The sequence below is a fragment of the Chanodichthys erythropterus genome, chromosome 16, assembly GCF_024489055.1.
Source record: "Chanodichthys erythropterus isolate Z2021 chromosome 16, ASM2448905v1, whole genome shotgun sequence".
Classification (NCBI taxonomy): Eukaryota; Metazoa; Chordata; class Actinopteri; order Cypriniformes; family Xenocyprididae; genus Chanodichthys; species Chanodichthys erythropterus.
In genome coordinates, this window is record NC_090236.1 from 27329806 (window position 1) to 27357340 (window position 27535).

Genomic DNA, 27535 nt, shown 5'->3' on the forward strand with positions numbered 1-27535 from the left:
CCTCCACTCCGCTTACCCGCATTTCTTTCATTGTTTCTTCAAACTTGCAATCGTTACAGTTGTGCTGCTATACCTTTAAACCTGCGAGCAGCATCAGTTTCGCGGCGACAGGGCTTGAGTATAACCAGACGATGGCATTTTCCAAATCAATGGGGCAATGTGTCACTTGTGAGAAAATAACGCGATGATGGCATCGTCGCTGATGTACCCAAGGCGCTTTCTGTCTACTCCCCCGCACTACATGCAATGGAGTCCGTGTCGACTTGGAGTTCGTCTGGGAATTACATTAGACCTCACTGCGTTTACTTGTCGCAATGCTGCGGTGTATCATCGATGAGGATTTGATAACTGCGGGCATAACTAAGACAAATACAGCGACATCATGTCTGATCGGAATTACTGGACGGTGTGTCCGAGTTATAAAAGTCAGTTCGTTTCAGGAGGCTTAGTCAAGCGACCCAAAAGGTAACGACGAGTTTAAGCATATTACTGTATATTTCCATTGAGGTTGTTTACTAATCTTCAAGGTTGGTCCGCCAAACTTGGTCCAACTTCCCAATCCCACAAGCGCAACCGCGAGAAATGTGCTTGATAAAGTAGACCAGCCTTTTTAAATGTTTAATGTTAGAAAATATATGTTTTAACACTCTCTATCTCCTTGTGGGCAGCACACACATCGCTTTTCCACCCAGCCCGTTTTTGTTTCCGATAGTAAACGTGGCCCATGTTCGGCTGAGCGTCTGCTGCTCATTGTCCTGTTGGCGGTGGATGGTCATTTTCTAGTCTCCACATAAATGTTTATACAGTTTACCCGTCTGTATGTTGGGTTCTGTGTCATTGTTATGTCGGTTTGAAGCCTTTGTCAACAAAGTGTAGTGTAGGCTAATCTGTAGTCAAAAGTTATAAGAGCACTGAGGTCAAACAAGGCGGTTTTTAATGTTCATTTTTAATTCTTGTTATAAGTCTTAAGCATTATATTAATCTGTTTGTGAGTAAAAGTGTAATAAAAAGGTGTATCTGTTAAACTGGTGCAAATTGTCAAAATTATTATTAAATTTAAAAAGTTATTAAAGTTTTACAAATTAAAAAAATAGTGCTTTAAATGTCTAATTAAACTGATGTACGCTCAAATTAGATGAATAGTACTGTCCTTTCAGTCTTGTAGATAAAAGTTTTTTTATTGTTGTTTTAGGGTGGCCCTCTCATGAGTGCTGCCATTTTGTTGTATTTAATTTTTATTGTATTTAATTTTAATATTTACATTCAAAGTTATAAGAAATTACGTCTAATCCTTCCATTAATTACTTTACAACCTTGTGACTCTCATATGAATATTAGTCTTAAAGCCATGCCAGAAGAGAGAGTTTCTGAAGGCGGGTTCAGTTGCCCGGCACGGTGATGTTCAAACCCCACCATGACCCATTCTTCAGTCAGACTCTATGACAACTTCCTCCACTCCGCTTACCCGCATTTCTTTCATTGTTTCTTCAAACTTGCAGTCGTTACAGTTGTGCTGCTATACCTTTAAACCTGCGAGCAGGGCTTGATAGGGCTTTGATGTCACATGACCAGCCATGCACCGATGTATCAGCTGCCGATAATTATCGGCTGTTTTTTTAATCAATTTTAAACCATCGGCATATCAGCTATAGCAAGAAAAAGCCACATACCGATGGTTTTGATTAATAAACTGCGTGAAGACACTGAGTTGTCTGTTGCGTAATCCATCGTTTTTCTCTGGGTAATATAATTAAATACTTCCCATAATACAATGTAACCTGTACAAAATATAGCAGGGCTCGACAATACGGACTGCCCGGGGCCAGTGTGAACAACGCTCAGGACAATTGACGGAACTGTTGCTATCCCGATCGGGCCAGTGCTGCATCTTCACAAAAGTTTATCCTTTTCGTGCGTTTTTAAGCCTTGCCAAGTTAAATAATCAAGTGCAGGAAGATGCGAAAGAACTCAATTTGGTACTCACTGTGTGAGAAGTTTTGTACGCATGTATCAGTATACTTTTGTGTCAGTATATTGGATCCGTGCAGCTCTTAAAGTGACAGCAGCCTAATATTCCTGCTGCGCTGCTGTCTGTATTTTAATGTCTAACGATAAAAAATAGATTAAATGACTTTGTAACTTTAATATGGATGAATATATTTAATTTATACAGCAATCTTACATTTGATTACTTCATTCATTTTCTGTACCTGAAAACTACTGTTAGACGTACTTGAAAAGCAAAGCACTGTTTATTTCATAAGTATCTTTGTCTGTTGTATTTATTATGTATTTATTTTGGCCTGTTGAAACTTTTTGAACTTTGCTAATTTAATTATCTATTTCAATGACTGATATAAAGTTATATCGGTTTTGGAATCGGCAAATAGTTATTTGTTAATCGGTATCGACCAAAAAAAATACCATCTGTGCATCCCTAGTAACTACCTATAATAGCTGCTGTGCCGCAGAATGCCTCCATTCAACAAACAGTTATTAAACACCATAGGAAAAAATAGAACAAAGTAAAACCTTCATGCATCCAGGACAATAGGTGTCAATGTAAATCCCAAAACCACTGGTACTATTGTACTGTTGGGACGAATAAGAGGCAGCTAAACAAAAACTTACTGAGTTCACCTTTAAATTCAAAGCCAATTTATGTCATTGTAATCTAATCAATCTACAGTTCTAATCAATTTACACAGACCTGTTCACAGAAAACGAAAACACTCAATGTTGATTGAGTTACACCAGCTCTAAGGAAACATTTTAGCAAACTCAAAATGTTGTGTTCCAGTTCCAAGTAGATTAACAGAGCATCCCTATGGATGGTTTTAATAGGGCCTGTGAAAACAGTATTTTTGCCTTTAACAAGATCAAGGGTTTTCTTTCCACAGTAATCGGAACAAGAGGAAGAGTCTGGCTCCCTCACCTACTCTGTCAAGACCGCTCTCACCCCTTCCTTTCCCAACTGGTAGCTATAATTACTTCATTTTGCTCCTCTTTCAATTACGATAATGATAGATGTGTGATTTACCCTGGGCTTGATGATAAACACTGGGTAGTGTAACATGCTTGCACATTTAGCCCACTGTCTGAATATGCCATTGCCAGTAACACTCTGTCAACAAAGCCTCTCAAAGGAGCGCCAGTCAATACACAACCACTTTGGCATCCAATGACAGTGTAAACCAACCATAATGTGTATGTTGCTCATGGAAGGTGCGTTTTCTACAGGCAGCAGTCCGCTGGACAGTCCCAGAAATGTCTCCAACAGTCCTTCAGTCAATTTCCCCTTCATCCGGAGGTAAGAGCTGAGCAGAATGGGGTTGTGCACTACAAACATTTCCACATTTATACACAGTATACACATTTTTGTTATATCTTGTCAGCCCTTTCATAATGGCAGTATAGAAGCAAGGAATAAGTGTGCAAAAGTGTCTAGCTGGCCAATTAGATTCAGCGTTCACTGCAGCTGCCCTTAAGGCTGTATCGGGGATGGGAAGCTTGGCATTTGTCACAGCAATTATAGTGAATCAGCATGTAGCCTCATTACTTTATGCTGCCATGATTATGTACAGAGGCTCCATCCACTTTTATTAATGGTTACTTGAAATGATGGGACCCTACCAGCCTCCTTGTACAGCTCAGTGAAGATTGAATGTGGCCTTAAAGCATGCATCTCTTTGTAGATAAATGAAATGACTGGGTAGAGGATGTTTAAAATCTTAAAAGAAGTGAAGTGTGCTCTAGTTTTAATATTTTTTTTATTTTCTCTTTAGTCAGTTAGAATTGTCCTAGTATTACTTTCAAAGACATGAGCTTTATCATATAATAGCATTTTAAATGTTTCAGACAAACATGTAAATCTGTCTGGTATATACACTATTGTTCAAAAACTTGGGGTCAGTAAGATTTTTTTTTTAAAGAAAGAAATCAATACATTTATTCAGCAAAGATGCATTAATTTGATAAAAGTTTTCTAAAAAAAGGTTTCTATTTCATTTTGAACTTGCTGTTAATCAAAGAAAGAATTCTGAAAAAATGTATGACATTTTCTACAAAAATATTAAGTAATTAAATGTTTCTTAAATACCAAATCAGCATATAAGAGTGATTTCTGAAGGATCATGTGACACTGAAGACTAGAGTTATGATGCTGAAAATTCAGCTTTGCCATCAGAGGAATAAATTACATTTTAAGATAAATTCAAATAGAAAACAGTTATTTTAAATTGTAAATAATAGTATTGTTTCATAATATTACTGTTTTTACTATATTTTTGATCAAATAAATTCAGCCTTGGTGAGCATTAGAGACTTCTTTCAAAAAACATTAAAAAAAATCTTGTGACCTCAAAACATGTGAATGGTAATGTATATGTATATAAAGGACCACACTGTCATTTGTTGCTGGTTGAATATACTCTGTTGTGTAGCCATTAAAATAACCAGCATTTTGATCCATACTGAATAAATGGAGACTCCTTATCTGAATATAAAAGTGTCTTCTGTCCAATTTTAGACCGGACACACGAAGGTGGTCTGTGGCGTCTGTTTCGTCTGGATATGGAACCAATCCACCCAGTTCTGCTGTTTCAGTGAGTGGGCCACTCTCAATTATTCTGAAAAAAACCCTCTTTGTTTTTCTTTTCTTTAGCCATCAATCCAGTTCATCTGCAATGTTTTTCTATAATCAAACTATACACAGAGCAAATGTGTTTTAATCTATCATGTATTCAATGTGTTATCTATATGCTTTTTTTTATTTTTATTTATTTATTTTTTTTTTGCTGCTTTTGGAGTGCAATTTAATGGCAGTACTAGTACAGCCAGTTGGAAAAGAGACTGAAAGTACACAGCATGCTAGATTTTCTCATTAATATTGATGAACTTTACAGTGTTAAAGTATTCATGTACAGAGTCAGCTTGAAATAGCAGGGAATTAATAAATTGTGATTTTCAAGCTTGAAAAAAAGTAATGGATATATTTTTCCTCATGCTCTGAAATGTTTAATTGGCTAGATCAGGGGTTCTAAAACTTTTTGGGGCCAGGGACCTCTTATGGGGTAAAACATTTTCCAAGGACCCCCTTATAATTATAACAGTGATTAAACCCAAAGATAATGTGGGTGGGAGTAATGAACACAATATGCTTGTTTTGTTGGCACAAATGGTCCCCATCTGTAATGCACTTTTTAATAATACAGTACAATTTTATAATCTACCTTATTTTATGGAAAAAAGTCACACCAAACTAAAGTTGTTGAGAAAAACACAAACAAAACAAAGATAAATCACATCGGTGTATGTCTTATTTTATTATTTGGCCTACATTAAAAAATAATGTAAAATACCAGTAAATAAAATGTAATGTTTACAAACACTATAAACATGTATTTTAGTTCCCTTCACTCTACAACAAATTCTTTAAATTTAAATGTATTTATTTAAAAAAATAAGAATGAAAAATATATGTAGCCTATAAAATAAACATACATTATAGTGGTATTCATTACAAAGAATATTTAGCCTATTTTAAGCCTAAACAAATTTAGTTAAAGCAAAACTTAAACCGGCATTGGGCTCCTCTCTCATTTGGTATGAATCCAAATGTTTCCATATTTGCATGTATTTGGATACTTAACTATAATTTATTATGTAAACAAGGCTCAAGGCTTTGTACTTCTCTTGTGTCCCACCATCTATGTAAAACAGCATCCTTCACTTGTGCAAAAATGTGTTTGCAATGCTATTGTGTGTGTGTGTGTGTGTGTGTGTGTGTGTGTGTTTATTTGTGTGTGTGTGTTTGTTTGTTTGTTTGTGCGCGCACGTGCGTGAGGTGCTGGCGCGATCACTTGGATTTTTTTCCTTTTATAGCAGCGGAAACAACTTAAAATACTCCATCATCTATGGTCGTACAGATGAGAGTAAAGCCGGGGACAAACTTAATGACTAACTAAAGCATTCTAAGACTGAGCTCAACACACAAAGACTGTTTCCTTCTACTGAAGCAGATTTAAACACTGAATCTGGTGCGTTTGGGCATGATCGGTCATAAGTATCAAATTACATTCATAATCGGCCTTACAATCGTTAAGTGTGTCCTTGGCTTAAGACATCATTCAAAACTGAAAAGGGTCTATTTTTGTGTACATCCAAAATAACAAAAAAAATTGTCCTTTTGTAAAGTAAAGAAAACAAACAGGGTGTGCTTTCTTTCGTCTCGGCCTCTGTGAACTTATCTCTTTAGCACACAGGGGCGGTTTTCTTCATTAGGGCAATGGGGCAACGCACCACCAAAGTGCGAAAAGGACGGATTTTTCAATCACATTCAACCACAGAGTTAAGCTAGCTGTCACTGCTAGGCTGTTTGTTCTGCCTCTGGATATAGTCCAATCAGCGCCGAGTCACGCTCTGTGGAGTACCGCCTCTTTTTGGGCATTTCAGTCTGGCGGAGATTTGCCCCGACTGCTCCCATAGACTTCCATTCAAAAAACTTTTTTTTCGAACTGCAGGCACTGCAAACTCTATGGGTTCCGGGAGGGCTCGCACTAACGTGCTTTCGTCATCATACGTAACCTTAACTTGTGCAGCGATTGGTGGAAACAAACATACCTCTATTAATATATATTTTTTAAGCTGAGGTGACGTTTAATAATTTCCTCAGTGCATAATTTACATTTCACAGACATTTTTCCATACATTTCCATCTGTAAATGTTAGAAAGTCGAGGAAATATTTCCATTTTGCAGTCAGGCGTGGACCAGCCTTCAGCAAGCACAAAACTTCCGTGAACGAGCGCCGCCGCGCGCCGAATGGAGTTCAATCTGAGTGAAAGACATTTTTCTCAAAATATTTGATGCAAATTTGTTTTTGTTGGCGAACATAATAATGTATTATGTAGAATTTCGAACCTACAACAAAGTGTATTTGTACGATAGCAGTAACTGTGTAAAGTGACTATTGTAGGGTAATCAAAATAATAATAATAATTAGTTTGTTCTTTTGTTTTTATTTATTTTCATTTTTAGTGTATTTAATTTCTGCTTCAAAAATATTTTGTTTTTAGATTGTAAAGGTAAAATTTTAGAATGTAGCCTAGGCCTAATGTGATTTGACCCTTTTTTTGCACATAATTTATAGCATATACTACACAATTACATTCATGTTTGTTTTTATAGCCTTCAATATGAACATTTTTTTTAATTAAATACAGGGTTTTTTTTTTTTTTTTTTTTAGATCTCAGCCCTATGGCATGCTTTAAATACTGAATTTTCCATGTTTTAGATAGATACATTATTATATCACTTGTTAAATGGATATTTAACAATTAGCCTATTCATACCTGCATTTCTAAAAAAAAATTTTTTTGCGCCCCCCCAAATATTTTTTGCACCAGCCGCCACTGTTAGCACATCACAAAAATGAACCAAAACACAGCAAATACCTGTAGCACAGACATGAGAAATAAGTCTTTAAAAACCTATATTTTGCTTGTTTGACGTTAAACGCATTATACAAGTTGTTTATAGACCCCACTTTGAGACCGCCTGGGCTTTAGATAAATGTATTTGTTGAAATCATAGTAGCAATCGGTATTCTTTATATCCTTTTAAATATGTTTAGTAATTTTATTTACATATTTTTAACTGATTACCCTGTTCTTGCCATTAAAATACCTTTTGTAATTCATGAAAATTTAATTATCCATGTCATTTTTTTTTATTTGACCTGTAGTTATTAAACTGCAGGCTTGTCATTTTTGGTAATTCTCTGTAATTCATACTGTAAATTAATTTGTAGATTTATTTTCAAGGAAATCATTTGAAAAATAGCCCCTTTCTCTGTTTTGAATTTTATATGGCCATTCATGGCTCATGCGATGAGGTCAGCCGTGTTTAAACAATGTCCTATTGAGCCAGTGTCAGTGAAGACTTTATTCAGAGGGAAGCTGTGAAGCTCCTCTGGTTTCCTCCTTCGAGCACTGGTTCTGTCATGTGCTCCTCTCATTCTCCTTTCCCAAGATTTCAGTTTACGCTTAGTCTTGAATTAACGTCTGTACCATCTGCAAACTAGAGTGGAAAGTGCCACGTCCAATAGTTGTCTTGCATAATTGCACAACTTTAGATTGTCAGATGCTCACCACTTGTGTTTCATGCAATCTGAGCATATGTGCCCCACCTTGCTATGCAGACTGTTGAATATTCATTGCTCAACAACTGTTGTTACATTTTTACACATCCATAATGTTAGGGTGACACAACAGGCACATGCTAATGTGATTTGTTGTCTGAGTTTCTGTCTCTTTTTCTTCTGCACTAGTCTTCCTCCTCCTCACAGGAGCTCCTGCACCAGCTGCCCTCCCAGCCCACCCCAGATGACCTCCATCGCCTCTTCAAACATTTCAGGAGTTCAGAGAGTGTGGCAGATGAGGATGGACAGCCCTCTCCCTTCCGTGCTCGCTCACGGAGTCTTAGGTCTCTGCTTGTTGTAGAGAAAAAACAGAATTGAGAGAAATTCAGCTAATATGTGAAATGCAACATTTTCATAGAGAGAAAGCTGGTGAAAAATGTTTGCTTGCATAGTAAATGTGAAATCCCATTTGTAACTTCTGAATCTTTTGATACCAAATGAAATAGAATGAAGGATTAGTTTGGCTTGTACGTGCCAGAGCAGGGAAAAAGTTTTCAAACACTGTATTTTAATTAGCTAATGCTTAACATTCTGCTTATCTGCTTAGTATAACAATCTGTACAGATTTGATGTTTTATACAATTATAATGATTAATTATCCTGGCAAAATTGTCCTAACCTGTAAGAAATTAAAAAAATATGACCCAACTAAAATTACACTACTTTAGTGAGTTTACTTTTGTAAATATTTCATTTACTCCCCTTCATGTCCTTTCAGACCTGTATAGTTTACTCTCTTTTGAGAAACACAATTTGAAGGGAAATAATAATAATAATAATAATTATAATGAAGGGGGACTGAAGCTTTCAAGCTTTAAAAAAGGAGGCAAAATCACCATAAAAGTGTGATAAATCTTTTTCTCACACAAAGTTATCATAAGGTCCCTGGAGACCTCAAATATATTGCACTGCAGCTTTATTTTAGTATTATTTATATACTATTATAGTATTTATTAATATTTTGAATTAGCTTTTATTTTATATTTTATTTTATATTTATACATTTCAATTTTTAGCTTTTTTCATTGTATTTAGCTTTATTTCATTTTTTAGTAGTTTTAGTACTTCAGCTAAAACATATTTTAGTCAGTTATTTTCATTATTTTAAGTTTTTCTAAGCTTAAAGCTTTCATCTAATATTTGTTATTTCAGTTTTATTTAAATTGCTGAAAATAATTTTTAATAGTTTTAGTTATCAATAACATTAGTAGTGTGCAAGTCATACAGAGAACCTTTATGATTCTTTTATGATGCTTTTGTATCCACGTTTCAGTGTAAAATAAGCTTGTTCCACTAAAGAAAGTCATACAGGGTTCGAAATTAAATGAGTAAATCAAGACAGAATTTTTTATTGTGAGGTAAACTATTGCTTTAATGTTATTTGTTTGTACAAAATTGTTTTGTAGTCCTGGGCGGACATGTGGCTCCTTTGATAACGAGATTGTGATGATGAATCACGTCTACAAAGAACGGTTTCCAAAGGTAATTGTGCTCTGACATTTAAATTTTGATTTTCATCATGGACGTGGATGCCACGTCATGTCATCACATGTTGTTTACTTTGTTTAAATTGTGGTTGTGGGAAAATTGAGGGCCTGGTTGGTCTAAACAAAACAAATGACAATTGTCACCTACGCAGTCTCACAGCATTTTATCACTCTTCCAGGCCACGGCTCAGATGGAGGGGCGTTTGCTGGCAGTGATTGCAGACTATTCCCCAGACAGTGCTCCTCCCCTTGCTGATGGAGTGCTGGGCTTCATTCAACACCAGCTGGTCGAGCTTGTCCGAGACTGTTTGGAGAAGTCCAGAAAGGGGCTTATCGCATCCCGCTACTTTGTGGAGCTTCAGGAAAAATTAGACAATTTTCTACATGAGGTATAAAACATGCCAGATTCATTATGTTGATATTTGCATCTGAAAAAAAAGTAGTTTGCATAGATCCATAGTTTGCAATGTCAAAAAAGACCAGAATTTCAGTACTCCATATTAGTTTCGATACTAGCAAAATGTCACAATTCTTGAATACTTTACGCTAAGTATTAATGTAAATAATTATATTGAAACGATTAATATTTTTATTCAGCAAGGACACATTAAATTGATCAAAACTGACAGTAAAGACATTTATAATTACAGAAGATACCTATTTCAAATAAATGCTGCTGTTTTGAACTTTCTATTTATCAAAGAATCCTGAAAAAAATTAATAAATAAATAAATCACAGAACAAAAATATTAAGCAGCTGTTTAAACACTGATAACAAGGCATGTTTCTTGAGCACCAGATTGGAGTAACAGCTGCTGAAAATTCTGCTTTTTCATCAAAGGAATAAATTACATTTTAAAACACATTAAAATAGAAACCATTTTTTTCAAGCTGTAATAATATTTTAATATAATACTGGTTTGTAATGCATCTTGGATCAATTAAATGCAGCCTTACAAGACTTTTTGTTTTTAACATTAAAATATCTTACTGACCCCAAAATTGTGAATGGTATTTGAAAGGGTTAGTTCACCCAAAAATGAAAATGCTATCATTAATTACTCACCCCTTTGTAAGACCTTTGTTTCATCAAATATCTTAATTTGTGTTCTGAAGATGAACAAAGGTCTTACAGGTTTGGAATGACATGAGGGTGAGTAATTAATGACAGAAATTTCATTTCTGGGTGAACTAACCCTTTAAACTGCAAGGCCTAATGGATAGATTTTGACATATTTTTTTTTTTTTTTTTTTTTTTTTTTGCACTGCCTGTTTACATTGCACTTAGGCCAAACTGTACTTATGTTAAGGTCTTGCCTTAAGACTGGCCTTTTGACCATGTAAGTGCTCTTCACATACTCTCTTTATAGAGCATGTGCCCATATCATGCATGTGTTCAAAAGCAGCCTTCTTTCTGTACTCTCTATATTACTGTTTTTTTAGTTCTTTAGTTTGCACTAACATGACCATGCTGTAGTTCATACTGAGGGGTTAAATTCTCTCTTTCCAACCATCAGCTGAATCAGTAATACTGCCACAGCCTGTCTCCTTTATAAGAGCAGTATTATTACTAAATGATTACTGACTGAGAGTCTCATGGCTCCAGACATAAGACCCCAGAAGTCCTGAGTTATTCTTTTAATAAGCACTGTTCCTGTCATATTCCCTCTGAAAATGACATTCAGTGAACTGCTGTACTGGAACACTGTGGTATTTTCCTTTGTGGAGACGAACCTGTGTTGTATCTATACAGGCACATGTTTGTGTGTGTTTGTTTTAAAATAAACTGGCAGCTTTCATTCCTCATACCAATCTGCTGTTGTCATGCGCAGTTTTTCTGGAAAGACATTAAGAGAGCTGTTTGCACACTAGTCATCTATAGTGTATGTGCCCAAGCAGTTATGTCGGCACTGTGGAGGGAAGGATGGTTAATTAGGGCAAGCGAGAGACTGTTTTGTCTCCCCGAGGAGCTTTTGCTTCATGCTTCTAAAGTCATGAATAGCAAACGAAGGGAAGAGGCTGATCAAATTAAGCAAGGGGAAACAGGTCGTGGTGCAACAAATTCGATTTACATTTCCAAGTTGCTCACATATGGTTGTTTTTTGTGTTTATATCTTTTAAACGAATGACGTCATCACAAACTGTTCTATGGAAAAAAGCTGCGTGAAAATTCTTCATATTTTTATTTTGGGTTGCACAGAACAAAATGCTGTCATACGGGGTTGTAATTATTGGGTGAACTATCCCTTTAAATGACTTAAATGTCATTTGGAGCTTAAGGGGTTTTTATGGTCTTGTTCCATTATTACTTCTCTCTGTCCTCTCACAGTGAATCAAGAGGCTTATTTCTGTAACTTTTACCATTTTGAGAACTGAATTTGCCTCATTTTAACATCTACCAAATGTCATGCAAAATGTAGGTTGTTTTGTGCTTGTAAAGTTTATTTATATTGGCCTTGTATGTGTTTTTTTTAACCATAGGCATATGAACGCTCTGAGAGTGAGGAAGTGACTGTTATTGCCAAACTCGTGAAGAAGATTCTCATCATTATTTCCAGGCCAGCAAGACTTCTGGAATGTCTGGTAAAATGATGATTAACACTGTGATTCTGTTCTGTTTTGAGTCTGATGGTTTTTTAGTATTTTAATTGTAAAAATCCCATTTTTATTAAATAAGTAGTAATTAGGAATGTCTTTGTTTTTTATATAATAATAATAAGAATCACTTATATCATTGGGGTCTCTAGGAACAAAATCTCAGCAGATCATGAGGTTTTAAATAGATTTTTTTTGACCAGCAGAGTTCTAGATCATGTTGAAAACCGCCTGTGCCCTAGTAATCTACATTTGTAATTAATTATTGTGTGAAAACTGGGACTCATTCTAATGCCATTTATGTAATGCTGACAAACCATTTTTCTATTAACCAACAGGAGTTTGATCCTGAGGAGTTTTATCAACGTCTTGAAGTTGCAGAAGGCCATGCAAAAGTTGGCCAGGGGATCAAGACTGATATCCCCCGATATATCATCAGCCAACTGGGTCTCACTCGAGACCCCCTGGAGGGTATATTTATGATTTATCTAGCACCCCACCCTTAAATTATATGTTTTTGTCTATGTTGTAAAAGTTAATTAAATAATAGCTTTAGGCAAACAAGTGATTGACAGTTTTTTCTTGTCTTTGGGTTCAGAAATGGTGCAGCTTGAGCACAATAACTCAGGCAGCCCAAGCAGAGAACTGGACGACACTGCAGAGGTAAGAAAATAAACCAAGGCTTAACATAAAAGTGGCTCACTGTTTCTCTACACTGCTGGAGGTCTCATACTTTTCTTTCCATGAGGTCCAGTCTCTAAATTTAATTCCTAACCACAGTCCAAGTCAGTTTTAAGTCAGAATTATGTATAGTTGTGAAATGAAATAACCAATGTATATTGCAGGAATGTTGGTGCAAATTCATGTAGTAATGACTATTTTTGGATTAACCTTTTGATTACTTAAGGCAATTTGATTTTCTCTCATTTGCACTTACTTGCTAACATGTCGTATCAAATGAAAAAGTCTGGCATCAAAACAGCTTCATATTGTGCAACACTTGAGATAAAAAAAAGCTCTCACAACAGTAATACATTATAATTGAGATTGGATGAGTCAAATTTAAAGCTGTAAAATCTGATATATGCTACTATTCAAAAGTAAGGGATTATTTTAATTATACTTAAAAAAATTTGTATTAAATTTATTTTAATTTTATGCTCACCAAGAAGCATTTATTTGATATAAACAAACAACTGTGAAACTGAACAGTAATTTTGTGAAATATTATTACTATTTAAAGGTGCCTTTGAACCAGTTTTTACAAGATGTAATATAAGTCTAAGGTGTCCCCTGAATTTGTCTGCGAAGTTTCAGCTCAAAATACCCCATAGATTTTTTTTAATTATTTTTTTTAACTGCCTATTTTGGGGCATCATTAACTATGCACCGATTCAGGCTGCGGCCCCTTTAAACCGCGCACTCCCTGCTCCCCCGAGCTCTCGACTATAATACAGTGCATTTACAAAGTTCACACAGCTAATATAACCCTCAAAATGGATCTTTACAAGATGTTCGTCATGCGTGCTGCATGCATGCATTGGAGTATTTATTTGGATGTTTACATTTGATTCTGAATGAGTTTGATAGTGTTATGTTGAGATTCGCCAGTTTTTGGGGGGGTCTTTTAAACAAATGAGATATACATAAGACGGAGGAAACAATGGAGTTTGAGACTTACTGTATGTCATTTCCATGTACTGAACTCTTGTTATTCAACTATGCCAAGGTAAATTCAGTTTTTAATTCTAGGGCACCTTTAAAATAACAGTGTTGCTCTATTTTAAAATGTAATTTATTCATGTGATGGCAAAGCTGAATTTTCAGCATCATTACTCTAGTCTTTAGTGTCACATGATCCTTCAGAAAGAATATGCTGATTTGGTGCTGAAGAAACATTTCTTATAATTATCAGTGTTGAAAACAGTTGTGCTGCTTAATATATTTGTGGAAACTGTGATGCATAAGCCCCTACCCCCAAACTTTGGAACTGTAGTGTACACTACATATATGTTGCTTCAAATTTCAGTGTTAATAGAGCTTATCTGTTACTTGCAGGAAAACCCCCAGCAGTTTAAGATTCTTATTTATTTATTGAGAAATAATTAGTGGATCTAGACCACTTCCTGATAACTTGTGACTTTTGATTTACAATCAAGTAGATGTTGTCTTGTTCTGTTCTTGAGAAGTTTTTTGTTTTTTGTGCCCCAGAATCGTCCTGGAACCACAACACCTCGAAGAAAACCTCTGGAAAGAGATTTTGAGACCATAAAGCTCATCAGCAATGGGGCTTATGGGTGAGCTCACACTTATTGCTGTTATCTTCAGAGAAGAAATCGCCTGTTTTATAGTCACAAGAATTTAAGTCACCAGTTGACTAAAGGCTGGAAAACACTACACAACTTTTGCCTAGATTTTCGCTAGGGATTTATGAATCCGCCTATATCGCCTCTGATACCTGGGATTCAGTATTGGCCGGTACAGAATTACTGATCTGATACTAAAATTAAAAAATTAAACAAAACAAAAAAACAGCACTGAATTACCTAATAAACTGTATGCCTCACTGTGTGGAAGATACTGGAATCATTCTTTTGTGCAAGGCCTCAGGCTTGACTTAAACAGTACTGTCCTAACTTTGTAAAACAAAATAACAAACAGACACAATGGTAGTGAATTATTTATAAAAAATAATTGTGCACCAGTGCAACAACTGTAAATAAACCAGTAGCTTCACTAGCTTGGAAGGCATTCAAAATAAACAGGAGGAGTCAGGCTGACTCTTTCATTCATGACTCATGACTCATGACTTTGTCATGTATGAGACATTAGTTAAAGCACTGTGAACTAACATAAACAAACAATGAACTGCTGTATTTTTTATTAACTAGCGTTAACAAAAACTAACAAATACAGTAACAAAAGTATTGCTCATGGTTAGTTCATGTAAATACATAAACTAATGTTAACAAATGAACCTTATTGTAAAGTGTTACCGACATTTCTTTTAAATTTTTAGCGCAGCTTTTTAATGAGGCAAAAACATATGATAGGACAGAACATGAAAGGTTATTAATAATCTTTCATTGCACAAAAGTATTATAATATGAAAGGTTCCAATACAGAGCAGCACAAAGCATTTATGCACATCCTGTGTGCAGAATGATCTAAAAGAGACCTGGGAGAAAGTAGCATGGTTTAGAAACGGCATTAAACTCCAGCAAGATAAAGTCATTTTATGCAAATCCATAGATGTTCATCTATAGATCGAGTATAATAATAGGAACATTGAATCATCTTGGAGAGAATTTGACCGTGTTGACTGTCGACGACTGTGACGAGTCAACACTAGTTGCCAAAAGTCAGAGCAAGTCTGCAGATTTTGGGCCGTTGATTTGAAAAATTTTGCAGAAATTTGTATAGCGTATGATGGACACAGACTCTTATAGATTGAGTCCATTCCGTTGGAGAAGAAAAGACATGTTAGATATTTTGGAGCTGATTTTAGATCACATTGTTTTCATTTGTCATGTTTTCCTAGCAAATATTAACAGTTTGTTGTATTGATGCCTAGTTTTACTCTTCAACCATTTACAAAGTCAACATGTGTCTGATTTTAAATGTGTTGAGATTTTAAAAGTTGTGTAGAGTGTTCCAGCTTTAAGAATATCTATCAGCTTTGATACTGATTTGAGTGATGACTCGCAGGGCTGTATACCTGGTGAGGCACCGTGGGACACGGCAGCGGTTTGCCATGAAGAAGATAAACCGGCAGAACTTGATCCTGAGGAACCAGATCCAGCAGGTGTTTGTGGAACGGGACATCCTGACGTTTGCAGAGAATCCTTTTGTGGTCAGCATGTTCTGCTCCTTTGAGACAAGACGGCACTTGTGCATGGTCATGGAGTATGTGGAGGGTGAGTCAGAAGAGTGATGCATTGTTTCAAATGTGTTTCTTAGACTAATCTTATGAGACACACATGCATAATTTCTCATGTGTAGTATCTGAGTCTGCAGCTGTAATGTTTTAATATGAAATTATTTTTGCAGGTGGAGACTGTGCAAATTTGCTGAAGAATATGGGTCCCTTGCCAGTTGATATGACCAGAATGTACTTTGCAGAGACAGTTCTGGCACTAGAGTATCTTCATAATTATGGCATTGTGCACAGGGATCTCAAACCTGACAAGTAAGAGCTGCTCGATGGTGCAATACTGCAGTTACTTGTGACTCCACATCCTGCAAACATTGCATTCACACTGTTTGTTTCCTGTCTTCAGCCTACTCATTACATCAATGGGGCACATTAAACTCACTGACTTTGGTTTGTCTAAAATCGGTTTAATGAACATGACCACAAACCTGTATGAGGAGCACATGGAGAAAGACACAAGAGAGTTCATTGATAAACAGGTCAGTCTACCTATAAATGCAGTTTTTAAGTGTTAAGAGTTTTAAATGTTCACAATAAAAGACTAGATTTTTGTCTTCATTTGTTTGAGTAATTTCTACCCCATATTTTTTTCTTTCTCCCATAAAATTTATTTTCAACAAAATGTCCAAGCAGCACTTATCCATGCATTATTTTACTGCAAAGATAATAAAGGGAAAAACAGCTGGAAAAATTACTTAAAAAAAGAGGGAATAATGGCATTATATTTTTAAAATATGTTTTATTTTATTTATTTAATTTTAGTTTTTTACTGCCAAGTTCCAGAAAGGACAAAACGGCATTATAAAATGAGATTTGAGAGCAAGTCATTATTTACTAATTCTGTAATATTTCCTATGGCTGTATTTGTGATCAAATACATTCAAATTTGCAATGTTCTGGTCGCTCACAAGATGGTGCAACATGCTCTCACATGCCAAGTTTAAATGTAAGTTATGCCGATGAAGAAGACAATTTTGTGTGAATAAAAACTCAAATTAGTGATGTTTTTCCACACAAACTATCCAGTGGCTTCTGAAGACATGAAACATAGCCCATGTGTCATTAGGAACATTTTTATGGTATTTTTTTTACTGTTACAGTACCAGTGAAAGTTAACATTCTCTTTTGTTTCATGATAAAGGGTCGCTTAGACTTTCTTTTTTTCCAGTCTCCTTTTGTGGTTCACGGAAGAAAGAAATGATGACAACATTTTCATCTGTTGTTTTCTAGGTCTGTGGCACTCCAGAGTACATTGCACCTGAGGTGATTCTGAGGCAAGGTTATGGGAAACCTGTGGATTGGTGGGCCATGGGAATTATCCTGTATGAATTCCTGGTGGGCTGTGTGCCGTTTTTTGGAGACACACCAGAAGAGCTCTTTGGCCAGGTGGTCAGTGGTAAGGATCGATCCTTAAATTGTTAAATTATGATTGATATCATTTCTGCCTGGTGAATGATTAAACAAGTGGAGAAAAGCTCCCATTTCCCTACATTGCAGAGGGATCAGAATATCATAGAAACTTGGGGGTGGGCACTTTTGACATGGGCCAGTACGTAACGTAACCCTTTGCAATCCTCCAGTTCATGTTGTTTGTGTTTGTCCGTATCCTTGTATCTTTTTATCCGTATCCTTGTTACTCCATAGATGAAATTGAGTGGCCTGAGGGTGATGATGCATTACCTGCTGAGTCTCAAGACCTAATCACAAAACTGCTGCGACAAAGTCCCTTGGAGCGTTTGGGAACAGGTTGGTGTTTTTCCCTTTTAGCCCTAATAAATGCCTGTTTAGCAGCGATAATTTATTATTATTTACTGTATATAATATTATAGTATAATATTATAATTTTACATTTTCTTTTATTTGAAATGAGTTTAGCTTCAAGCTTTTAAAACTACTTCAAACTTTCCGGCTAGGCTTTCTCAAGCCAACTTTAAGTTTGTCTACAAACTTTTTTTTAAACAAAATACTTCTATTTAGTTTTATATTTTTTAGTTTTAGTAATTTTACAACTTTAACTTAAATGAAACTAGAAATGTTGTTAATAAGTTTGAGTTTTTCCATCTGATATTTATATTTTATTTTATTTCAGCTTTATGTCAGTGTACAACAATTCTTAATAGTTTTAGTTAACAATAACAACACTGCTGTTAATAAACTTAAAAAGCTGCATTGAATCATGTGTGGTATGACCTACAGGAGGGGCAGCAGAGGTCAAACATCACGTCTTCTTCCATGGTCTGGACTGGAGTGGACTGCTAAGGCAAAAAGCAGAGTTCATTCCACAGCTGGAAACTGAAGACGACACAAGCTACTTCGACAGTAGGTGGCTCCCTTGCTCTTTTATGACATCTACTGAATCATAAATGTAAACTGAAGCTTCTGTTCATCTGCTGTCCAGCACGCTCTGACCGTTACCACCACTCTGAGGAGGATGATGAGACAAATGATGATGAATCTTATCAGGAGATTAAGTTCTCTTCGTGCTCGCATCGCTTCAGCAAGGTGAAATGTGCACAAAAGTATCTTTTAGTGATACCTGTCAGTCAGTTTTATTTTGTTCTCATGGCAGACTGAACATTTAACACAGTTAGGAGCAGATCATGACTTGTTTTTGTCATGTAAATCAGGTGTACAGTAGCTCCGAGCAGCTGGCTTCTCCCTCCAACTTGAGCCTGTCCTCCTCTGAGCGGAGCTGCAGTGAGGAGAAGGAGGACCGGTGGGATGGTCATTCAGTGCTTTCTCCAATAGAAACCCCCAGACAGCTTGCGAGTAGCGACAGGAAGGATGCCCACAGGTGGAGGTGAGCACACAGCTGTGTATGGAATGGGTTACTGACACAGGACATACCATTTCTGCAGTATATTGTTTGGATGTTGCAGAAATATTGGGAATGTATAGAATACCTGAATGAGCTTGCAAGGAATAGTGTAATACTAACAATGCAATGCGCTCTACTTCAGGTTTATTTATCACAATGGAATTAGAAGATAGAAGTCTGTTTTTCTTGATGGAAAAAGTTTTAATCTTAAAACTGATGACTGAACTTCATATTAGGGCTGTCAAAAGTATGACTTCGGTAACAAATTTAAAAAATGTGACGATACCAGCATTTCCCCGTAGCATTCTCAAACACCTATGATTGGCCATTGTGTTCACGGGCTCAACAGATATGTCTGTGATTGGCTACAATGATCAACGCTTCATAAACATGTTGTAAATGGACATCTTTGACGCTCTTCACAGACGGGAGCGCTTGAAAGCAGGCGTCTATCAGCGGATACATTTGGGATCTTCTGATAGATGCCGTGTTTTTGAAGCATCGATCATTGTAGCCAGTCACCGACATATCTTTTGAGTGACATCCCTACTTCACATGCAACAATTAAAAACATTTTTGTTAATTAAAATAAAGCTGACATAATTATAATAAATGTATTTATTGTATAATCATGTCATTTTTTAAAATGTTGTCACGTTAAAAATGCTGTTTATTTGCTTAAAGTCAAAGTTTGCTATATCTCTTCTCACTCAGTCCGAGGCCGAGAGCATCATCCAGTTCATCTCAGCCTGAGAGGGGCAGTAGTCCTCTAATTTTAAACAGCACTCAGAGCCTGGAGGCCATGCCCCACTTTGCCTTTCCTGAGGATGAGGGTAACAATTTATTAATGCATATTTGAATCTAACATTAGGTGAAATTAATGAACGGCTTGTGAATTTGTCAGTCTGTAAATGCTCCATCTCAATTTCAAGTTTTCTTATATATTTGTTTCCTTTTAGAAGGTCTTGTCTCAAATCTCCAGCGAATTCGTCTGCGCAGCAATTCCACTGGAACAAGACCTACTAATCGCAGGGACCAGAAGGGTCCACGTCGCATCGGGCTCCAGCATGAGACCCCTGAGAAGCCACGATCTCCTTACACATGCAAAGTCCCCAAGTCTGCATCCGTGTCTGGCCTTTCCCTCATCGTCACAGCAGGTACAGGGAGCTCAGATGTGTAGATGATGTACCATCATGTGATACGATCACATTGTAGGCAACTGAAATTCATGTGACTTAAACAATAAACAAGTGAAGCAGGTGATTTCAAGAGAACAATGAACAGTTGAGAGGAACAGAGAGCTTATTGACGAAGATGAAAGCAAAACATTACTTGACATAAATGTTAGATATTTAGTTAGTTAATGTGGATATTGCAGATATTATGAGGCGTTTATTTTATATTTGAACCTTTATCGCTATAGATGACATCCCTGGTGGGCTCCAGACAAGCCCCATGTCCTCACACTCCCTCTCATCCAACCCTTCATCTCGGGACTCTTCCCCCAACCGTGACCTCTCTCTCAGCGTAAGCAGTCTTCGTCCTCCTGTGGTCATCCACAGCTCTGGGAGGAAGTATGGCTTTGCACTCCGTGCCATTCGGGTCTACATGGGCAACACAGATGTCTACACGGTGCACCACATGGTCTGGGTGGGTATTATGAGTGCAGTGTGAATCATTCCATTTTATTCCATCGACAACTAGCAATGCAGCAACACTTTGGCAATGGAAAATATTCAACTGAAAATTAGGTAACACTTTAGAATAACTCACACTATGAAGCATTAGTTAAGCATTAGTAAATAGTCAATTCATCATTTATACAGCATTAATAGACATTAGTATTAGTAAGCCATTTATAAATACAGCTATAAATGCTTTGTTCTTGATTTATAAGCATATCTATAATGAGTTTAATAATTGTATTTTCATACTTTATTAATGATCAATTTATCATTTCTAAATTATGTAGTTCATTATTTACAAACCAGTTATTTAGGTTCATAAGATCATTTAGGAAGTAAATGATTAATAAAATATTCAAATGTACATTTATGCATCTTATTATTAGACGTATAGTATTAGTTACTCAGTGTGTTAATAAATGCTTTATAAACACATAGTGTCAAAACTACCTCAGTACTAACTTTAAAACACTGGTGAACAGCAGTGCAGAAGATCACTGAACCTTTAAATCTCATTTATAAAAGCTTTACAAAGCATAAATTGTCCTCACTTTAGATGAGCTCTCAAAAATAGTTAACTGACCACTACTAAATGTTTTATATCTACCTGAATTATTCATGAATTACAGTAGATATGTGTTAATAAATATTTTATGTGTTATATGAAAGACATGTGTTGTTTAAATATTTTATTAATCATTTACTTACACTTCTTAAATGATCTTATGAACCACTAAAAACTCCTAAATAACTTAATAATGTAATACATCATTTAGAAATGATAAATTGATCATTAATAAAGTATGAAAATACAATTATTAAACACATTATAGATATGCTTATAAATCAAGAATAAAGCATTTATAGCTGTATTTATAAACTGCTTATTAATGTCTATTAATGCTTTATAAATGATGAATTAACTATTTACTAATGTTTAACTAATGCTTCATAGCGTGCAGTTATTACAAAGTGTTACTGAAGTTTCGGCCGAAACAGTTTGGGAGGGCTGAAATCATTGGCCAAAACGTTTTTGATATATAATTAGTGCTTCTCCAATGGTGCTTTTTGTGTGTATAGTTTTTATTGGTTTGACCTATTTAAATGTATTTTTATGTTACCATTTATCTAGAGCGTTGAAGACTACAGCCCTGCTCATGAGGCCGGGCTGAGGGCTGGTGATCTCATCACTCATGTGAATGGAGAGTGTATCCAGGGTCTGGTGCACACGGATGTGGTGGAGCTTCTGCTGAAGGTGAGATTCTCAAATAGATCTGGAATTGAAGGCAGCCCATACGCTTTTGAAAAAAGGATGGGAATAGATGCTTGATTTCTTAATTTTCTGCTTGAAGAGTGGCAGTAAAGTGACTCTGCAGACGACTCCTCTTGAGAATACGTCCATTAAAACTGGCCCTGCGAGAAAGACCAGCTCAAAGGGGAAGATGGCACGACGCAGTAAAAAGAGCAAACGGAAAGAGGGTCAAGACAGGTTGGAAAGATGTTTTGTTGTGTCTTCTGGGACATTTTAAACCTGTTATAACCCATTGAGACCTAAAATATTATAACTTTATATCAAAATTTTTCCAGCAAACGGCGTAGCCTTTTGAAGAAGCTGCCCAAACACAGTCCAGGGATTCAGAACAGTCGCAGTTTTTCAGCGGGTTTTCAGCACTCGCCTAACGACAGCCTGTCTGACTCTCCAACTCCGAGTCTGTCTCCTGGGCCCAACACCCCATGCAGAAGCCCAGCTCCGGACCTGTCATGTGGTATGACTCAGTCTGTCTCTCACTGTCAAATACAGCCTTTATATGCTACGGCTTGTAATTAGTTACGCCTCAAAGAAAAATGCTTCATTCAACTAAACAAATTCTTGAAAACATTTGTTTGGCATGATTCATTTTTATTATTATTTCTCAAGAAAATATTAAACAAACTGCTTCACTGCCAATTAATATTTGAAAAACTTGTCTGCTCACTGATATCATAGAGAAGACCCCTGCAGACCCTTGTTACGACCCGGCTCAAAGTCACAACATAAAGAGGGCACTTCACCAAATGGGTTTCAATCAAGAAAATATGTGTCTGTTACATATTTAGTGAAATAAAGTGACTGTCAAAGTCAATGAGTCTCTTAAATATCAAATAATTTGACCTTAATTATGACAATAGAAGGTAAATTCAGGTTGTAAAATGTCATTGTGGTGTGACTGCCCTAAAACTTTGACACATTTGAATTAAAAATACATGATATCTGTTTAAAAATACTTTTTACCTTGAAAAATGTTTCAAAACTGTTTTGTACTGTTCAAGGTTTACGGTAAAACATAATTATTTTATACTTGGTTACACCACTTTACATTTCACATTTCAGTTTTTCAAATCCAAAAGAAACCAATATTAATACAAAAAAAGTACATTTATATGATCTTGGCACATGTTTTAAGCTAGATTTTTCAAAGACTTCTTCCTAATCATGGACACTTGTATGTGTCATTGACCTATATTACAGTTCAAAAGGTTTCAGTTTTTTTTTGTTTTGTTTTTTTAAATAAATGAATGCTTTTGTTTAGCAAGGACACATTTAATTGATCAAAATTGACTAAAGACATCTATAATTTTCTTATGATGATGATGATAATAATAAAAATGTTTCTTGAGCACCAAATCAGCAGAATGATTTCTGAAGGATCATGTGACACTAAAGACTGCTGAACAAAATGGCTGCTGAAAGTTCAGCTTTGCCATCACTGAAATAAATTACATTTTAAAATTATGTTAAAAGTATGTCATTTCCATGTACTGAACTCTTGTTATTCAACTATGCCAAGATAAATTCAATTTTTCATTTTATATATATATATATATATATATATATATATAATGAAAAATTGAATTTATCTTGGCATAGTTGAATAACAAGAGTTCAGTACATGGAAATGACATACAGTGAGTCTCAAACACCATTGTTTCCTCCTTCTTATATAAATCTCATTTGTTTAAAAGACCTCCGAAGAACAGGCGAATCTCAACATAACACCGACTGTTACGTAACAGACGGGATCATTAATATATACGCCCCCAATATTTGCATATGCCAGCCCATGTTCCCAACATTATGAAAGGCATTAGACAAGGGCAGAACGTCTGGATCTGTGCACAGCCGAATCATCAGACTAGGTAAGCAAGCAAGGAAAACAGCGAAAATGGCAGATGGAGCAATAATAACTGACATGATCCATGATATCATGTTATTTTTAGTGATATTTGTAAACTGTCTTTCTAAATGTTTCGTTAGCATGTTGCTAATGTACTGTTAAATGTGGTTAAAGTTACCATCGTTTCTTACTGTATTCACGGAGACAAGAGCCGTTGCTATTTTCATTATTAAACACAGCAGTCTGTATAATTCATAAACACAACTTCATTCTTTATAAATCTCTCCAACAGTGTAGCATTAGCAGTTAGCCACGGATCACAGCCTCCAACTCATTCAGAATCAAATGTAAACAATATAACAGTATACAATACTCACATAATCCAACGCATGCATGCCGCATGCATGACGAACACTTTGTAAAGATCCATTTGAGGGTTATATTAGCTGTGTAAACTTTGTTTAGGCACTGTTTAAGGCAAGCGCGAGCTCCGTGGGCGGAGAGCATGAGATTTAAAGGGGCTGCACAGCATAAATCGGCTCATATTTAATGATGCCCCAAAATAGGCAGTTAAAAAAATTTATTAAAAAAAATCTATGGGGTATTTTGAGCTGAAACTTCACAGACACATTCAGGGGACACCTTAGACTTATATTACATCTTGTAAAAAAAAAGTTTCATGGCACCTTTTAAAGACCCCAAACTTTTGAAAGGTAGTGCAGGCTATATATAAAATTTTATACGATTTTTCCACTGTTTGAAAGTTTATTGGTGGAGCATTAGAGCACCAAAATGTAAATTGCCTTTACATTCATCTATTGATAAATAAAAATAAAGAAAAACTGTATGTGATTGATTTGGCATTGCTTGTACTTTCTCCACAGATTCAAACTCTCCACAGAGTTCCTCACCCTGCTCAAGCTCTCCAAATTCACCCATCCCTCAAAGTCGACCAAGTTCTCTTCACGTTTTGGGATCAAAGATCGGCCTTCGCTATAGCAAATCGGGCCGCTGCAAGTCCAGCAACAGTATTCCCCCCTCTCCCCTCGCCTGCAATCCCTCCTCACAGCCTCTGTCTCCGCAGTGTTCTCCATCTTCCCTCGCTGGAGTTCCTAAAAGCCTCCACTCGTTTCATAATAAGATGATGTCCCCACCGACCATCGTGAGACAGACGGTGTGTCCCCGCAGTGCAGAATCGCCCCGTTCGCCACTGCTGAACAGAGTTCAGTCATCTGAGAGGCTCTCCGGAGACAAAAAGGCCTTCTCCACTCGGAGACACACTGTGGAGGTTTCTCAGTGTGAGGCTGAGGGGCTTGAGTCACAAACTAGTGACATTGCCTCAGGTTTTGTGTGTGTTGGTGACCATGCTAGACAAGGGTTGTACCTGGCTGGTCAACGAGTGAGGGACTCCGGTGGTGTGGTTATGAGGAAGCTAAACTTGTCTGAAAGACGAGATTCGTTTAAAAAGCAGGAAGCCGTTCAAGAAGTCAGCTTTGATGACTCTGATGACAAAAAGGTTGCAACATCTACACCAGTGCCATCTCATCCACGTTTCAAAGTGGCATGGATCAGCTCAGCGCAGACTGAGGGAAGCTCAGAAACTTCAGCGAGGAAGACCGATGAGCTTGGATCCAAGCTAAAAGAACAGAAGAAACGGGAGGATGAGTGTTAGCCTTAGATATCTCCAGAAAACTCTGAGACTCAGATGTACGGGTGCTTCCATGATCATTTGAAACATAATCAGAGAAAAGACAGGGGTTCAAAGTGTTTGTTTAGTATCATTTATTCGTAAGTTAGAAGTCATTCACCTGCAAAACTGTCTTTTAAAGGGATAGGTCATCCAAAAATGGAAAATCTGTCATTGTTTACTCAACCTCATGTTGGTCCAAGCCTGTATGATTTTCTTTCTTTTTTGGGACATAAAAGAAGATCTTTGGGAAATTGTCTGTGTTGTTTTAGACCTCTCTGACTTCCAAAAACTGTTGAAGCTTCACAGAAGAAAGTCATACAGGTTTGGGATGCCATGACGCGAGTAAAGGATGACAGAAATTTTCATTTATGAGTGGACCATCCCTTAAAATTTGTTTGACCAGGTGGCACAGTGAACTTTTGTAGATTTTGGACAGATTTTATTTATTACATTTTCTTTTATACAAGACGTTAATAGAAAGGTCATACAGTAGGATCGCTTTCTGAGAATTTGCACATATGTGGTCCTGCTGAGGTTCAGTTACTGCTGTTTTTTTTTCATTCTCATATCTCATAAATATCAGTATCATATAGTGTCTAATTGGTCAACAAAATTTAGTTGACTGCCATTTTGTCAAACTTGGATGTACAAGAAATGAATCTTGTGTTCTGTCAGTCATACCCAATAATTTTTCAGCACCTAAGTAAAGAATTTTAAGAAGCCATTCAGCCAATGTTTGCATTGTAGTGTATCATGTTTACCTGATCGTACTTGTTCTCATTATTTGGAAAGAACAAATTGGCTTATGTATACTAATTTGGTGATAACGTTTTATTTACAATATTTTGGATCTGGTATATGGTGTAGCAGTGTTGTACAACTGAAATCATTTGACCTATGTAACCTTTGGTTTTCTGTCAGTGTTTTGTAGTCTGACTTGTGGAAATGTCTTTTCTCTTGAATTCACTCCACGACTATATGGCTTTGTTTTTGTGACTACGCTATATAAATGCCATAGTTTGAATCTGCCTGATAGCCTTCTGCAGTGTTGTCATCAGCTTGTTTGTTTGGAAAGAAATGGCAGAAATCATTCAGTTAATTGTAACATGAGCTTTCTATGTAATAGTTTGCTTAAACTGGATTGCTTCCTGATTCATTAATCAGAACTAAAGAGACAGAAGATGAAGTTCAGATATTTGTGAATGATAACTTGCACTCCCAGTCTGACTTGTCTTTCTCTTCTTCTTAATGTGGCACTATTTCCTCAAGTTGACATGCTACCTTCATTTTCTTTGTATGGTACTGTTCTTATATATATATATATATATAAGAAGTAGAAGTTCTGTGTAGTGTATTTTGTTTTTTTCACAACCTGATTTAAGGGATTCAAAATGATCCTAGACTAACTAATCCACTCACCCTCAACTGTATTTGTAAAGTTTGGCTTTAACAGTGATTAAATGTGTACATAATTGCTGATAATCATATTTCAGTGCCTTTCCTGTTGTGACTGTCAATGGGTTTTCTACTAAACCTCTGTGGTATATATATTGCCTGCCTCCAGGACTGATCAAAATACACAACCGTTCAAAAGTTTGGGGTCTGTATGATTTTTTTTCCCCATGTTTTTTAAATAAGTTCCTTATGCTCACCAAGCTGCACTTGATCAAAAGTAAATGGTGTGAAATATTATTAGAATTTAAGTTACTTTTTACATATATGTTGTTGTTGTTTTTTTTTTTTAAAGCTGAACACCCACTACAGTCTTCACATGATCCTTCAGAAATCATTCTAATGCTGAAACAGTTGTGCTGTATTTTTGAGCAAACCATAACCTTGATTTTTTTTTTTTCAGGATTCTTTAAAGAACAGAATTCATTTGAAATTGATTATTGTAATTCATTAATTGAATTGTAACCATGTAAAAGCCTACTGTCACTATTAGTCAATTTAATGCATTCTTGCTAAATA

The 27535-nt window shown here is 36.2% G+C and overlaps 1 protein-coding gene across 2 annotated transcripts; it reads left to right on the top strand.

Annotated features, from left to right (window-relative positions):
• On the top strand, window positions 1-27515 carry mast3a (microtubule associated serine/threonine kinase 3a). 2 transcript variants are annotated; one of them, XM_067362040.1, is made up of 26 exons: window positions 1-465; window positions 2901-2977; window positions 3241-3310; window positions 4529-4604; window positions 8330-8484; window positions 9607-9682; window positions 9867-10076; window positions 12169-12270; window positions 12621-12753; window positions 12881-12945; window positions 14494-14579; window positions 15991-16199; window positions 16333-16471; window positions 16563-16695; window positions 17447-17612; window positions 17861-17962; window positions 18413-18535; window positions 18615-18718; window positions 18844-19016; window positions 19749-19867; window positions 19994-20191; window positions 20458-20684; window positions 21852-21974; window positions 22072-22208; window positions 22307-22485; window positions 24759-27515. In XM_067362040.1, exons 1-26 carry the CDS (start codon window positions 383-385, stop codon window positions 25544-25546), a joined length of 4053 nt encoding a protein of 1350 aa, XP_067218141.1. In that variant the 5' UTR covers window positions 1-382; the 3' UTR covers window positions 25547-27515. The 2 variants fall into 2 exon arrangements, with proteins under 2 accessions (XP_067218141.1, XP_067218142.1); XM_067362041.1 differs by lacking the exon at window positions 24759-27515 and adding an exon at window positions 23723-24748.
• Window positions 27516-27535: the final 20 nt, after the last annotated feature.